Source organism: Myotis lucifugus, unplaced genomic scaffold (assembly GCF_000147115.1).
Source record: "Myotis lucifugus unplaced genomic scaffold, Myoluc2.0 scaffold_75, whole genome shotgun sequence".
In the NCBI taxonomy this organism is placed as follows: Eukaryota; Metazoa; Chordata; class Mammalia; order Chiroptera; family Vespertilionidae; genus Myotis; species Myotis lucifugus.
Genome location: NW_005871123.1, coordinates 5,143,664 through 5,160,103, shown reverse-complemented (window position 1 = coordinate 5,160,103; position 16,440 = coordinate 5,143,664). Strand labels below are relative to the sequence as shown.

The following is a 16,440-nucleotide window of genomic DNA, read 5'->3' as shown; positions in this document are numbered from 1 at the left end:
TTAAGACATATTGAATGGTTATCTTTAAGATTTACAAAGTTTATTTTTACATGCAGATTTTAATTTAAAAAACTACTTTGAACTGAATAAATGCTTTCAGGTATATATACACACACATACTCATATACATATACCTGTATCTGTATCTATATATCATAAGCAGTTAATGTTATTATATAGCTGTTTATTATTCTTGATGAACTTATTGCCAATTTACTTTTGTTTGTAAAAATAATAGTCACAAGAATGAACCAACCCTAGTGATTGATGTTTCATTTGTTTATTTTTCAGGTGTTCCTGAAAAGCCTCAAATTAGCGGATTTTCATCACCAGTTATGGAGGGAGACTTGATGCAGCTGACTTGTAAAACATCTGGTAGTAAACCCGCAGCTGATATAAGATGGTTCAAAAATGACAAGGAGATTAAAGGTAAAGAATGGAAAAGGTCCCCAAATCAAAATTAATGTGCTGAAAATAGTATGAAAAATTAAATGCACTTTACATTTTCTTTTTGATACCACATTTATTTTCTAAGTTTAATTTAACCAAATTTACCCATTTCTTAACTAAGGTCATTTTGCAATGTATATTAATATTGTATTTATGTGCCTCATTTGCTCTCATTTACACGGGTCTATAATAATATATAATTCATGAGAAAGTTGATGGAATTAAGATATAAAAAACATGAGTTAATATATTAAAAAGCACATAGATTTGTGTTGACGGTAGTACTAGTAAGTACTAAGTATAAGTTAGATATTTCAGAACTCATCTATAATATTTAGATTGTAAACAGAGAAACTTCATGACTTATTTCTTAAATTTGTTGGTTTCTGGAATTACAAAGTTTTGACAATAAAACTGGTTAAACATCAGTAAATCTGATTCCTAGTAATTCTCAAGAGAGAAAATATAATTGACTCATTTTAGTAAAAATGCACAGTACAGTCATACCTCAGAGATACTGTGAGTTTAGTTTCAGACCACCGCAACAAAGTTCATATCACAATAAACTAAGTCACACAATTTTATTCATATCCATTGAATATAAATGTTATGTTTACATTACTCTATAGTCTATTAAGTGTGTAATAGCATTATGTTAAAAAAAATGCCAACCATCTTCTGAGCCTTCAGTGACTTCTAATCATTTTGCTGGTGGAGCGTCTTGCCTCATTGTTGACGGCTTCTGCCTGATCTGGGTGGTGGGTGCTGAAGGCTGGAGGTTGTGGTAATTTCTTAAAATAATACAACAGTGATTTTTGTATGCACTGGTTGACCTTTTCTTTCACAAACAATTTTTCTTAGCCTGTGATGCTTTTTGATAGTATTACTCACAGTAGAACTTCTTTCAAAATTGGAATTAATCCTCTTAAAACCTACTGCTGCTTTATCAAGTAAGTGTATGCAAGTTCTAATTCTTTTGTTGTTATTTCAATAATCTTTACAGCAGCTTCACCAGGAGTAGATTCCATCACAAGAAACCACTTTCTTTGCTCATCCATAAGAAGCAACTCCTCATTTATTAAAGTTCTTTTTTCATAAGATTGCATCGATTCAGTCATATCTTCAGGTTTTACTTCTATTCTTGCCTTTTCTACCACATCTGCAACTACTTACTCCACTAAAGTCTTGAACCCCTCAAAGTCATTCATGAGGATTGTAATCAACTTCTTCCAAATTCATGTTAATGCTGATATTTAGACCTCTTCCCATGAATCAAAGATGTTCTTAATGTCATCTAGAATGGTGAATCTTTTCCAGAAAGTTTTATGTTGAGTTTTCCAAGACCCATTAGAGAAATCACTATCTGTGGCAGCTATAATTATGAAATGTATTTTTTAAATTAGAAGATTTGAAAGTCAAAATTACTCCTTAATCCATGGACTGTAAAACAAAGGTTGTGTTAACAGGTGTGAAAACAGCATGAATTTAATACATCTCCATCAAAGTTATTGAGTGACCAGCTGCATTTCAGTGAGCAACGATATTTTGAAAGAAAAATTCTGCACAGTAGGCATGAACAGTGGACTTAATATATTCAGTAAACCATGTTATAGACCAATGTGCTGTCATCCAGGCTTTGTCGATGGATTTCTATAGAGCATAGGCAGAGTAGATTAGCATGACTTTTAAGGGTCCTAGGATTTTCAAAATGATAAATGAGCATTGGCTTCAACTTACAGTTAACATCTGCATTAGCCCCTAACAAGAGAGTCAGCCTGTCCTTTAAAGCTTTGAAGCCAGGCATTGACTTCTCCTTTTGAGCTATGAAAGTCCTAGATGGTACTTTTTTCCCCAATATAAGGCTATTTTGTCTACATTGAGAAATATGTTGTTTAGTGTAGCCACCTTCATTAATTATCTTAGCTAGATTTTCTAGATAACTTGTTGCAACTTCTACACCAATACTTGCGGCTTCACTTTGCACTTTTATGTAATGGGTGTGGATTGTTTTCTTACTAGTAAACCTCATGAACCAACTTCTGCTTGCCTCAAGCTTTTCTTCTGCTACTATCTCACTTGTCCCACCCTTCATAGAATTAAAGAGAATTAGGGCCTTGCTCTGGATTAGACTTTTAGCTTTAAAAAATGTTGTGGCTTTATCCAGATCACTAAACTTTTCTCTATATAAGCAATAAAGGTGCTTTCCTTCTTTATCATTCATGTGTTCACTGGAGTAGCATTTTTACTTTACTCAAGAACTTTTCCTTTGCATTCATAACTTAGCTAATCGTTCAGTGCAGCAGGCCTAGTTTTTGGCCTTTCTCAGCTTTTGACATGCCTTTCTTACTGAGCTTAATCATTTCTAGCTTTTGATAAGTGGGAGATGTACAACTCTCCCTCTAACTTGTGCACTTAGAGGCCATTGCATGGTTATTAATTGTCCTAATTTCAATATTGTTATCTCTCATGGAATAAGGAGGCCCAAGGAGAGAATGAAAGAGAGAAGAGGAAATGGCTAGTCAGTGGAGCAGTCAGAACACACACACAATATTTACTTATTAAGTTTGCCATCTTATGTTATGCCACAAACAATTACAATAGTGACATTGAAGATCACTGATGACAAATCACCATAACAAAGATAATAATAATAATAAAGTTTGAACTATTGTAAGAATTACCAAAATATGACACATAGACACAAAGTGAGCAAATGCTATTGAAAAATGACTACGATAGATTTGCTCAACACAGGGTTGCCACAAACCTTCAATTTGTAAAAACACAATATCTGCAAAGCCCAATAAGACAAAGCACAATAAAATGATGCATGCCTGTAAGTTAAGCATAGCTTTATTCTTACTTCATACACCTAAATTTAAATGCACATATACACACACACACACATACATTCTTTTAAGGAGGACATAAGTTTATAGGGGAGATGACAAGTAAGGTTAGTAGTGGTATTTTTTACCTCACATCCAGGTATCTGGGACTTGATGTCACATGTGCATTAAAATCCAAGTATAAGAATTATTTATGATGATTGTTAAAAATGTTTCCTATGTGTATAGTAATCACCTTGTTATTCTCAACGTAATCTAAGAAAAAGGTTTATGCAAACTGTTGGGATTACTTTAATTTATAAGTCTAATATTTTATCTTAGATTAAAATAATTCTTATTAATGGGTATGCAACACAACAGATAAGATTGCCTACCCTACTAAGAAATTATAGGTTTATAATCCATATAGGTATTCCATTTTGGGGGGTGTTTTAATTACTCTTTCTGTATATTTCATTTCCCAAATAGGACTATGTGTAATTTATTTCTAAACCTGACCTTTGTTTCAGATCTTCTAATAAATACATTTTATTGGATAAAATTTAGAGAACTATAATCCCCCCAAGGTACCATTCAAATATCTTGATGTGTTAAGTTAAACTTTCAGGTTACTATGTAACCTTATCCTATATTCTTCTGGTGCTCAGTAGCATCCATTCAAACTTGCCTTTAGGATATGTTTGTTTAGGCGTGTCTGAACTTGGTAACTTGGTAAGATCTTTCCTAAATAGACCCTCTGCACTGCTTCCAGAGTTATCTTACTATGACAAGGATCTGATTTGGCCACTTTTTCTTTATCTTTTTAAAAAATATATTTTATTGATGAAATAGCAGTATTTCATCTTTTTTATGGCTTAGTAGTATTCCATTGTGTATATATACTATATCTTCTTTATCCAATCATCTGTTGAAGGACACTTTGGTCTTGGCCAACATGAATAATTTTTCAATGAACATAAAGGTGTATATATCTTTGCAAATAAATGTTTGTTAAATTTTTGGGGTATATACCCAAAAAAGGGGTTGCTGGGTTATACAGAAGCTCTATTTTTTAATTTTTTGAGGTACCTCTATACTCTTTTCCATAGTGGCTGTACCCATTTACATTCCCACCATCAATGAATGAGGGTTCCTTTTCTCTGCAACCTCTTTAAGTTATAGCAACCTCTGTTAATTCTTGTCTTGTTGCTACTAGACATTCTAACAGGTATGAGGTGGTATCTCATTATAGTTTTGATTTGCATTCCCCTAATAAATAGTGAAATTGAGCATATTTTCATATATCTGTAGGCCATTTGTATGTCTTTTTGGGAGAAGTACTTGTTCAGGTCCTCTGCCCACTTTTAAATTGGATTGTTTGTTTATTTGGTGTGGAATTGTATGAGTTCTTTTTAATATATTTTGGGTATTCTCAGAGCTTTATTTGCAAATATCTTTTCCCACTGAGTTGGTTGCCTTTTTGTTATGTTGGTGGTTTATTTTGCTGTGTGGAAGCTTTTTAAGTTTGATATAGTCCCATTCATTTATTGTTGCCTTTACTTCCCTTGTCTTTGGGGTCAGATTTTTACATCCTCTCTATGACCAAGCTCCATAAGTTTAGTAACATATTTATTCTATGTAATGTATTGTTTCAGAACTTATATTTAGGCTACTTTTTCTGCTTAAACACTTCTGATGGAATGCTCTAACCTCCGGAATAAATTTAAAATCTGAAGTCTTTGGCCTATCAGAATGCTCTAGGCCAGTGGTCGGCAAACTCATTAGGCAACAGAGCCAAATATCAACAGTACAATGATTGAAATTTCTTTTGAGAGCCAAATTTTTTAAACTTAAACTATATAGGTAGGTACATTGTTATTAACTTAATTAGGGTACTCCTAGGCTGGCCTTTGCTAAAAACGTCCTCAATCTGATTGAGGTACATTTGCTGAGGTTGACCCCTTCCAATTCTCCCATCCACACTCGTCTTGTATACTTGTTTTGCCTATCTCCTTTCGTTCAACCTCTCTATATGTCCAAGCCATCTCACTATACCTTTCTCAATCCTCGACACTACATCTTCTTTCACTCCACAACATTCCCTAAAATTAACTTAATAAACTTTACTTAAAGTTTTAAGTCTTAGTTAAACTATAGGTACGTTGAATAAAACTTGATATCATATTTAATAACGATATTATTTATTGATAAAATTAAACTCCTTACAATTTACCTTACAATATCCATAAAATTAAATCATGACAATGACTGACAAACACCAATGTGAACAATGGCCTTGCATCTCCTTGGAAAGTTTGGGTAAGTCAGGTTTGTATATTGTTGTTTTTAATTTTAGGCACGACTCCAGGTTCTCATCAATAAGACGACTTCTCAATTTACTCTTGATAAGGTTCATGTTTGAAAATGATTGTTTGCATAAATATGTAGACCTGAATAAGGAAAGAACAGCAAACGCTAGTTTTTTCAGTTGATTATGAGTCAAGAATACTATTCCAGGTGTTAAAAATCAACATATCTTCCTTCTCCAGGTCTTTCAAAGCAGACCATTTGTGCTGTGAACTAAGTTTACATATGTTTTTCTCCAATATTTCTATATCAGCACAAAGACGTTCAAATTTCGAGCTCCACAGTTCTTTGTTTTTTAAATACAGCAATTGCATTTCAAGGTTGCCAATGTCAATATTAAAGGGAGAAAAATTTAATTCTGTTACAGTAGCATTGAGAGGTTTTTTAACAAAGGCTAACGTTGTTTTGCTGTTTCTGAATTCCTGAAACCTGTTGAGAAAAGCTTCCCTCATATTTAAAATACCGCACGTGGTATTTTGTGGAAGAGCCACACTCAAGGGGTCAAAGAGCCGCATGTGGCTCGCGAGCCACGGTTTGCCGACCACTGCTCTAGGCGGTCAATTCTTACACTTCACATATCCTCTGTGTCGTGTTTGTGAAAAGAATTCTTGTACCCTATTCCAACATGTGTGCATGAAGGCTTCTCCATGCCAACATATAATTCTGATTCCCCAATATGGAAGCTCTCTGAAAAAGGTCCACAAGTTGTTATTTTGTGTGAGTGTGTGTGTGTGTGAGTGTGTGTGTGTGTGTGTGTGTGTGTGTGTGTGTTAGGCTTTATTTAATAGTTATGATTGACTAAGCCAATGACATTTGTGACTGCTTCAAATTCAAGCCCCTCTCCCTTTTTTGGAAATTAGGGCTTGGGACTGAATATTCTAATCCTCTAACCATGTGGTTGGCTCTTACTGGCAACTAGCCCTCACCTTTGAGTTGGGTCCAAGTCAACTCATAAACAGAACAAGAGACACCATTGTTACCCTCATTACTTCGAAACTTCCAAGCAGTTTGGGAACTGTGAGCCAGTAATGAATGAAGATAAAGTATATCTGAGAAATGTATTTCAGTCATCTGAATGACTAGGTAAATAGATAGATATCTATAGCTATAGATGATATAGATATAGATATAAATATAGATAGATATATAGATATAGATATAGGTATAGCTATAGATATAGATATAGATAGATATATATCTTATAAATCACAATATGGCTTATTCTAAAATGTTTCTCTTAAATCTTCTTCTTGAGTTCAATTGTTTTATTAACTATGTGCACCCCTTCCTTAATTCTGACATAATTAGCTGGTTATTTAGTTCCTCTAAATTGTTTAGTATTTATTTGTGCTTCAAGGATTTATCTTTCTTATATCCTCAGGGAGACCAGCATTAGACATATTAGGTTCCTCATTAATAATGATTGATTGCTTTTAACATTGTAGCCTTATGAGGAACCAATAATGTTGTCATTTATATAAAACTAGAGGCCTGGTGCATGAGATTCATGCATGGGGTAGGGGGAGGTGTCCCCCAGGCTGGCCTGTGCCCTGTTGCAATCCAGGACCCCTTGGGTAGGGTCCCTAGGCCTGGCTGGTGATCAGGACCTATCAGGACTTTCCTTCCCTGGGCTGCTGGCAGCTGGCCCCGCCTCCACTGCTGCCACTGCTTGTCATCTGTGAGGCTCTGTCCCTCTCTCCCCCGGAAAATGGTCACCTCATTCTGAGGGTCACAGGCATAGGGTGAATTGCTTGACTGGCCTGGGCCTCCCTCTGCGGTGTGATCGCTGGTCGGCCCCTCACACCTGCTGCAGTGCTGCCAGCCGGGTGGCCTGGGCCTCCGTCTGTGGGACAATCACTCGTGGGGCTCTGTGATCGATTGCCCAGCAGAGGGAGGCCCCGTCCACCCAGCCAAGGTTCCACAATCATCGCTGCACAGGGGGTGGCCTGAGCCTCCCTCTGTGGGGCAATTGTGGGACAATGACGGGCTCCCCGGCCAATTGCATCGCACCCACCTTGGCTGGCCTGGCACCAGTGCGTGTCAGATGGTCGTCCGGAAGATCATCTGGACAGTCATTTTATTGTTCAGTCATTCAGTCCATTTGCATATTATGCTTTTCTTATTAAAGACATCTTAATTTTTGGAAAAATTTGGCTTCTGCTCTGAACACCAAACATATTTGGTCATATGTTAGGTAGGGAAGGTACTTATTTATGTTAAGAAACATCAAAATTTTGATTTTTATAAACACCATACTTTAAAATCACCTGAATCAAGACTAGAACAAAAATAAAGACAAAACTATATACAAAATCAGTGTATAGCTCTATGTACCATCCAGAAGTAGTGAAGCATCCTATTTTCCATGCTCTCCAATTCATAGTCATTAACAGAACATTTATTATCCCTACTCATGCATTTATCTACATAGCTTTTTATTTGTTTATAACTCTTCTTTTGCATGTTTATATAGTTTGTGTTCATAGCCAGATGGTGAACTTCTTGAGTGGTATAAACTTTTATTTTTATAAGTATATATGTGAATATGCTGAGTGCAGTACTCCACACAGAGTACACAATCATCACTGTTGCTGTCCTCTGGATATGCTAAGTGAAAATTCGCTCTGAAATCCCTCAGCAGCCCTAGCAAGTTTGGCTCAGTGGATAGAGGGTAGGCCTGCAGACTGAAGGGTCCCAATTTCAATTCTGATCAAGGGTACATGCCCAGGTTGCAAGCTCAATCCCCAGTAGGGGGTGTGCAGGAGGCAGCCAATCAATGATTGTCTCTCATCATTGATGTTTCTAACTCCCTCTCCCTTTCCCTTCCTCTCTGAAATCAATAAAAATATATATAATAAAATAAAATAGAATAAAATTCCTCAGCAAACACACCTCCCTGAAAGCAATGCTCCATTCTTACCTTGAACTATTTTGCCTTTTCAGAGATTAATACTCGACTTTTTATAAGCTTTTCACTATTTCTGTTATAGTATCGCTTGACACTTTTTAAAAAGACAATTCCTAATGTAAAGTAATGTAAAACAATAAGCCAATTGAAACAAATTTAATTCAATTTACTAAGAAATTGTAAAAATGTCTCTAATTATACAGCTGTCTTTGATATGTGAGCAGAGACCCAAATGAAGAAAATCAGAATCTTGACCTGAAGATGTTTAGGATGTCTTTGGGTGATAAACTAGTTATTGTAAATATTTTCCTATAAAGATAAATGTTTGAAACTATATAAATCACAGAGCTGTTATTACAGCCAGGAGTAAAGGTTATTCTCCATTTACTTTAACAAAGCATTGTCAGGTCAGCATATTGACATGAAGTTTCAGACTCCACATGATGAATGTCTCGACCTTCAAAATGACTTCTGATATCAGGACAGCTTTTTTTTTCTGTAGAAATCTTTGTTTTTCATCTATTGTTACCTAATATAATGAATTTTGTTTCCAATCTCTGAGTGAATGTTGTTTGAAAGTCTAGGTGATCACATCTTGTTGGCCGGAATAATCTTATATTAGATTATATAGCAGTGGTTCTCCAACTTTAGCAGGCACCAGCACCACCTTCAGGGCCTGTCAAAACTCAAATTATAAGGCCCTGGCCCCAGAATTTCTGATTGAATAAATCTGCAGCAGAACCTGAGAACATGCATTTTTAGCGCTGTGTTAAATGCATGAGCTATACTGATGCTCCCAGTTGGAAAGCACATTGGTATAGAGAAAATAAAGTTCAGGAACATCAGTAACTTATAAGAAAGTCTTGCTTCTGTCTCTGCACTTTAGTTTTTCTCATTTACTAAGTGAAGGTTATAATACTTGCCTCAAAGTGCTATTGCAAGGATTTTATATGAGCCGACATACAGAACATGTTTTCACAGTACAAGGGATCACTGAATACATTTTAGATGTTATTATGATTATTAGTATTACTATTTTTAGTAAACTATAATTAATGGGTTGCAACAATCTCTGAATTATTTCTAGAAATATAAACAAATAAAAACAGAATGTTTCCGTCAAGGTACTCACAATTGGTATATGAACCTATAACTATAGATCTAACCATCAGGGTGGTAGTTATATGACCTGGCTAATGATTTTCTATCAAAAAAATCAGAGATTATCCCTACTTTGTGAGAGTGGTGAAGGTGTAACAGTTCATTGATGAATATAGGCACTCAATAAATATTCATTAAAGGGATAATAGATTTTAAACAATGAATGAAATAAATCCTATGGGTTTGGATAAAAATATGTTGTAGAATATTGTAAAGAAAGGAATTTCATGTATCTATGCTGAGTAAAAAGCATGTGATTTTTTGAAGTAACTATGAAACTCTGTGTGGTATAAACATGAAAGATAAACAGGAAAGCAGAAGCCAAATAAGTCATGTAAGATCTTTTATTCTAGGTAAGGCAATGGTAAGACTTTTTTTTTTCAGGTTAGCTTTGAACAGTAGAATGAGGCAACCCCCACCCCCATATGTCTGACTCAAAAATCTCTTTGGTGCCTCTGGGCAGTCTGCATCCAAAACCACATGTGGTTTCACTGAAGTTTTTATTTTTTTTTTATTTTATATTTTTTATTAAATCTTTATTGTTCAGATTATTACATTTGTTCCTCTTTTTCCCCCCATAACTCCCCTCCTTCCAGCTCCCACCCCACCCTCCGCCCTCACTCCCTACCCACTGTCCTCATCCATAGGTGCACGATTTTTGTCCAGTCTCTTCCCGAATCTCCCACACCCCTTTTCTCCCCAAGCCCCAAGAATAGTCAGTCCATTCCCTTTCTATGTCCCTGATTCTATTATAATCACCAGTTCATTCTGTACATCAGGTTATTTATTCACTTGATTCTTAGATTCATTTGTTGATAGATGCATATTTGTTGTTCATAATTTGTATCTTTACCTTTTTCTTCTTCTTCCTCTTCTTAAAGGATACCTTTCAGCATTTCATATAATACTGGTTTGGTGGTGATGAACTTCTTTAGCTTTTTCTTATCTGTGAAGCTCTTTATCTGACCTTCAATTCTGAATGATAGCTTTGCTGGATAAAGTAATCTTGGTTGTAGGTTCTTGCTATTCATCACTTTGAATATTTCTTGCCACTCCCTTCTGGCCTGCAAAGTTTCTGTTGAGAAATCAGCTGACAGTCGTATGGGTATTCCCTTGTAGGTAACTGAGTTTCTTTCTCTTGCTGCTTTTAAGATTCTCTCTTTGTCTTTTGCTCTTGGCATTTTAATTATGATGTGTCTTGGTGTGGTCCTCTTTGGATTCCTTTTGTTTGGGGTTCTCTGCACTTCCTGGACCTGTAAGTCTATTTCTTTCACCAGGTGGGGGAAGTTTTCTGTCATTATTTCTTCAAATAGGTTTTCAATATCTTGCTCACTCTCATCTTCTGGTACCCCTATAATTCTGATGTTGGTACATTTGAAGCTGTCCCAGAGGCTCCTTACACTATCTTCGTATTTTTGGGTTCTTTTTTCATTTTGATTTTCCGGTTGGGTGTTTCTTGCTTCTTCGCATTTCAAATCTTTTACTTGATTCTTGCACTTCTCTGGTCTGCTGTTGGGAGTCTGTAAAATATTCTTTATTTCAGTCAGTGTATGCTTACTTTCTAGAAGGTCCTTTATCATACCATCGAGGGTCTCATTAAATTTCCTGTACATCTCATCAAGTTTATCGACAGACTCTAGAAGCCTCTTGAGAGACCTCAAAAGTGTGGTTCTGAACTCAATATCCTCCCTTGATAGTTTTGTCCTGTTTCTTTGTCTCTGCATTTTTTACGCTTTCTTGGTACACCCCCTAGTGGTCTTTGTGCGCAGTCTTGTTGTAGTTAAGCCTTGATTGTTATAGTTAATACTAGAGGGATTTGACCTCCAGGCCGACTGCTCACTGAAGTTTTTAATTTCCTATGTAGCAAGGAAGTCTGATTATCTGTTATTTAGTGTGAGACAAAGATGTGCATTGCCTTCCTAGATCTATCAGCTCCCTGAGAATTAAATTAACATTCTGTCCCATGTGTAGGTTTCATAATATGTAGTTTGAGTATTTACTATTATAAAATCTTAAGATTTCTTTTCCAGCAAACTAGTTTTTACATTAATGTGTTAGGTTGCATTCTATAATAATCCTCTATAGCCCATACCTTTGTGTACTTCCTTTCCCTTGAGTGTAGAAGGGACTTGTGAATATGATGTGATATCAGAGTCTTGAAGATGTTACCTTATGCGGCAGAAAAGATTTTGCAGATATAATCATGGGTCCCTTTTGAATTCATCAAATACATATTATCAAGGCAGGCCTGACATAATGAGTTTTATGTAAAAGAATGAAGAGCCAGAGAGACATTTCCCTCCTGGCTGGGAAGAAGGCACACATCGCACTGTGAACTGTCTGTGGGGCCCTGTGGCAAAGAACTGTGGGTTACCTCTAAGACCTGAAAGTAGTTTCTGCGTGACAGTGGGTGACAGGAAATGGGAGTCTCAGTCATAGAGCCTTAAGAAAATGAATTTACCAACAACTGGAGACCTTGAAGGTATTCCTACAGCCCAGATGAGAATCATAGCGCCAGCAAACACTGAGAACAGCCTGGTGACACTGAGAACAAGGCCGTGCGTACTCCTAATCCACGGAAATTGAGAGAATAAATGAATGTTGATTTAAGGCACTGAGATTGTGATAATTTTTTATGCAGCAATTAAAGGACACTGATATCTAGAGAGGCAGGATTATTTCTCAAAGTCATACATCTGGCAAAGATGGCTTGGATATTTGGGGGAAAATCCAAAGGCTAGAAGAGTAGTTAAGGGACATTTCAGCCATGAGCTAATAAGGTCCTAAACTGATGGATAAAATGGAATTAATAAATGGAATAAAGTAAAAATATTTTTTAAAGATGGAGTTGGAAGAGGAGACATCTTCGCTCAATCTCTCAAAATGTTGGTGAATGATTCTGAGAGATTGAGCAACGATAAAAGTCAAAGACAATACAATTTGGGCACCTGAGTGACTTGCATAATGAACATAGACATCAGAGAAATTAATTTAGAAATAAATGATAATGTGTTTTATTCTTTAAGATATTAAGGTTAAAGTAATCATATAGAATCAAAAAGGTTATGCTTAGTAAGCTTTTGGAGTTAGTTGATTTATGACTAGAAAAAGGATTTTGACCTTACAAAAGTCTATCATCTCATATAAGGGAAATTTTTAATTTTATAAAAAGCTTACACTACTCTTCATGTGTGCAGCGTACTTCCGACAGAGCTTTTCTCAGCACTTTCTCCCTGTCCTAAGAATGAAGCTCTGTAATAATCTGCATGTCCATCATAGTCTGACTTTATGGTGATTCATTTCATCTTGCCTGTACCTAATGGTACTGCCTGTATTCTACAACTGTTATTTCCTTATTAGACATCACTTGTTTCAAATGTTTGACCATCAAGCTTAAGTTGACTTTAGCTATGTTACACTGTGTGAACAGGCTTTTTGACATACACTTTAATGTCAATCAAAAATAGCTGATAATTTTAAAATTGGCTAAATATAGTGTAATTTTACTTTGAGCTACTTAGTAAGTGCTTTTTCAGCATTTGGAAATATTAGAGTGAATTTCTGAATGCTGTGCTTCTCAAAAGGTGGCCTTCAAACAGCTTGGAGCAGAATCACCAGAGATAATTAGCTCAAAATGCAGATTCTTCATTTCAATGCAGACTTATAAAATCAGAATTCCTGGATTGCAGGCCTAGAAATCTTAATGCTTTTGAAGTACCTCAAGTAATATTTAGACTCATTTTAGTTTGAAGATTCATGGGTTTAGAAACCAGTAAGCAAAATATAATAGATATTCCAGAAAAGAAAGGGAGGAGGTCCCAATGTAATAAACTTAGAAAATGACTTAATATTCTATGCACTTTCTAAGTCTCTTCTTAGGAGATTCTCTAAAACTGAATTGAAAGTTACCTTAGTGTTTAACATTTCTGAGAATACTACAAAATTCTTACCACATCTTAGCAGTATTTTTTGACCACATAATATATTTTTGTGTTTATTTGTTTCATGTAGTTTTCTATTGAACTCCATGGAATTTACTTTAAAGGTAAATTATACATTTAATTTAAATACTCTATTTAGTGTTAAAAAACTAGTTTTGTCCTAATGGGTCATTTAATATAGGTTGTATAAAATTTTAATTTGAATGAATTAAATACTGCCATGTAATACAGTGATTAGAATTATCTGAATTTAACATCTATAATAATAAAAGGATGATATGCTAATTAGACCAGACCTCCTTCTGATGACCTTCCAGATGAAGCCAGAGCTGCAAGAGCTGAGTCCCTTGCACAAATTTTGTGCATCTGGCCTCTAGTAAATAAAATAAAAATGAAAGATTTGGGTCCCCTGAGTTTAAAGTCTCTGTATCATATATGATAAAAATTAACTGAATGTATTAGTATTTAATGATTTTTTTATCTTCTTTGAAAGTGTCCTTGTCGTCTAAATCTGGACCATGCTGGACACTGCATTATATGAAAAAAAAATAGCATTAATAATACCTGTGTGTGTGAGTGTATGCACAAATTGGAATTTTCTAAGTGCTGTTAAGTGTTTACCTCAAGACTCTACAGGCCACACTATGAGATAGACATGGAAAGAGATAAAACAATTGCTCCATGTTGGTACAAATGATTGATAAATGCAAATAATCACACAAAAATTTGAGAAACTTTCTTTTTTTACTGTTTCTTATTTTTTAAAAAAACAGCTTTATTGAGATATAATAGACAAAAAGCATTCTACATATTCTACATATATTCAAAGTGTATGATTTTGTGTATTTTCACAAGTGTATATAACAATGAAACCATCACCACAATCAAGATAATGACCATAATTTTTATCTACAAAAGGTTGGTCATACTCATTCAAAATCCTTCCCCTCACCCACCCACCACCTCATTCTCAAACAGCCTCAAGCACTGCCCCCCGCCCGGCAGGGTCACAGAATATGACAAAAGGTTGGTCATACTCATTCAAAATCCTTCCCCCGACCCACCCACCACCTCATTCTCAAACAACCACTGTTTTGCTTTATGTCATTATAGATTAGTTTGCATTTTCTAGAATTTTACACCAATATTATCACATAGTCTGTACTCTTCTTTTTCTGATTTATTTCTCTTGTAATAAATATTTCGAGATTCATCCATGTTGCTGCATGTATAAGGTGGTTTCTATTTATTTCTGATTAATATTTTATTGTATAAATCTATACTATAATTTGTTTATTCATTTACTTAGTAATAGACTTTTGGGCTGTTTATAGTTTACAGATATTATTATTATAATTTATTATTATTACTTTTGTGAGTCATGCTTTGGTATTATATGTAAGATATTTTTGCCTAAGAAGATCACAAAGATTTCCATAAGTTTTATAATTTTAGGTTTAAAATATATTTTGAGCCCGACTGGCATGGCTCAGTGATAAAGCACTGACCTATGAACCAGGAGGTCAAGGTTCAATTCCGGGTCAGGGCATATACCTTGGTTGTGGGTTTGAGTCCCAGTGTGGGTTGTGCAGGAGGCAGCATAACGATGATTCTCAGACATCATTGATATTTCTATCTCTCTCTCTCCTTCTCTGAAATTAATAAAAATATATTCTTTAAAAATTTATTTGATGTATTTCATATTTTTAATATTCTTGTCTTTTATTTCTCTCAGCTGCATTATTTCAGCTTAGTTTTGAAAGATTGATTGATCTCATTACAGTAGCATTTTCCTAGTTTGAATCCATAGTATGTATGTGTGTATTTATTGAGTTCCTCTAATCCTTTTAGATGGTTCTTTTCCCAGCCTCAGTTTCCTCTCTCAGATGCCCTGGTCAGTACTATTTTGCTGAATACCTGTGGGGACACTAAAGATACCTAGCCCTGTCTCTTTGTGCAGTCCTCTCTTTTTGGTACCCAGCCCTAGCAAACTCCAGCTACTGTGGCCTTCTCAGACCCCCAGCTCCACCTCCTTCACTCAGGCAGGCCACCAGCTGCTACATGGGTTCTATGCATGGTCCACAGCCTTGAAAACCTCTCAAAGCATTAAGCAGGGACACATTTTAGGGTTCACCTTATTTGTTTTCCATCTCTCAGGGATCACTCTCCATTGCTATGATGTTCAATATCTCGAAAACCGTTGTCTTTTGGTGAGAGGTAAATTTGTCTTCATTACTCCATCTAGGCTGGAAGCAGAAGTCTTTTTGTCTTTGCTTTTGAAATGTAGAGAAATAATACTTTTATATCAATGGTAGTGTGTCTCAGTTTTGTCTGCTTGCTTGTTTTAGGTGATATAATAAACTTTAAAAAACGAATATGAATAGAGTGAAATGTGTCTACTCACTTTGACAAAATATTTTAGAAAAATAATTTTGCTAGTTTTAAATTTAGATTATTATTATTATTATTATTATTATTTAGCCACAGAAATTCAGTGCTGTTATAGGGTTCTTTACACCTTGTGGGAATAAAAATGGGAAGTGATAGCATTTTATACAATCAGTTAAATAAATATAATTATTTTTACTGGACCTCACTTATTATCAAAAATGAGCATTTTATCAACAAAGAAGCGTTGTTTTAAACTTTGGTTTAAAATTATATTTTAAATGATGTTTTTAACTTAAGGGTTAAAGCAAGTACACACCTCAACAATTCAGGACTCGTCTGCCTATAAGCGATTCTGAGCGTGATAATAAGATCAATACTAAGATATGTAGCTATT

The 16,440-nt window shown here is 35.2% G+C and overlaps 1 protein-coding gene across 2 annotated transcripts in view; it reads left to right on the top strand.

Annotated features, from left to right (window-relative positions):
• The first annotated feature begins 296 nt into the window (after window positions 1-296).
• CADM2 (cell adhesion molecule 2) overlaps window positions 297-16,440 on the top strand; it is a 170,135-nt gene continuing 153,991 nt past the window's right edge. For both annotated transcript variants that reach the window (XM_006090551.3, XM_006090550.3), the window contains exon 1: window positions 297-429. In XM_006090551.3, coding sequence (XP_006090613.1) covers window positions 336-429 — 94 coding nt within the window. In that variant the 5' untranslated portion in view covers window positions 297-335. The remainder of the gene's footprint in view (window positions 430-16,440) is intronic.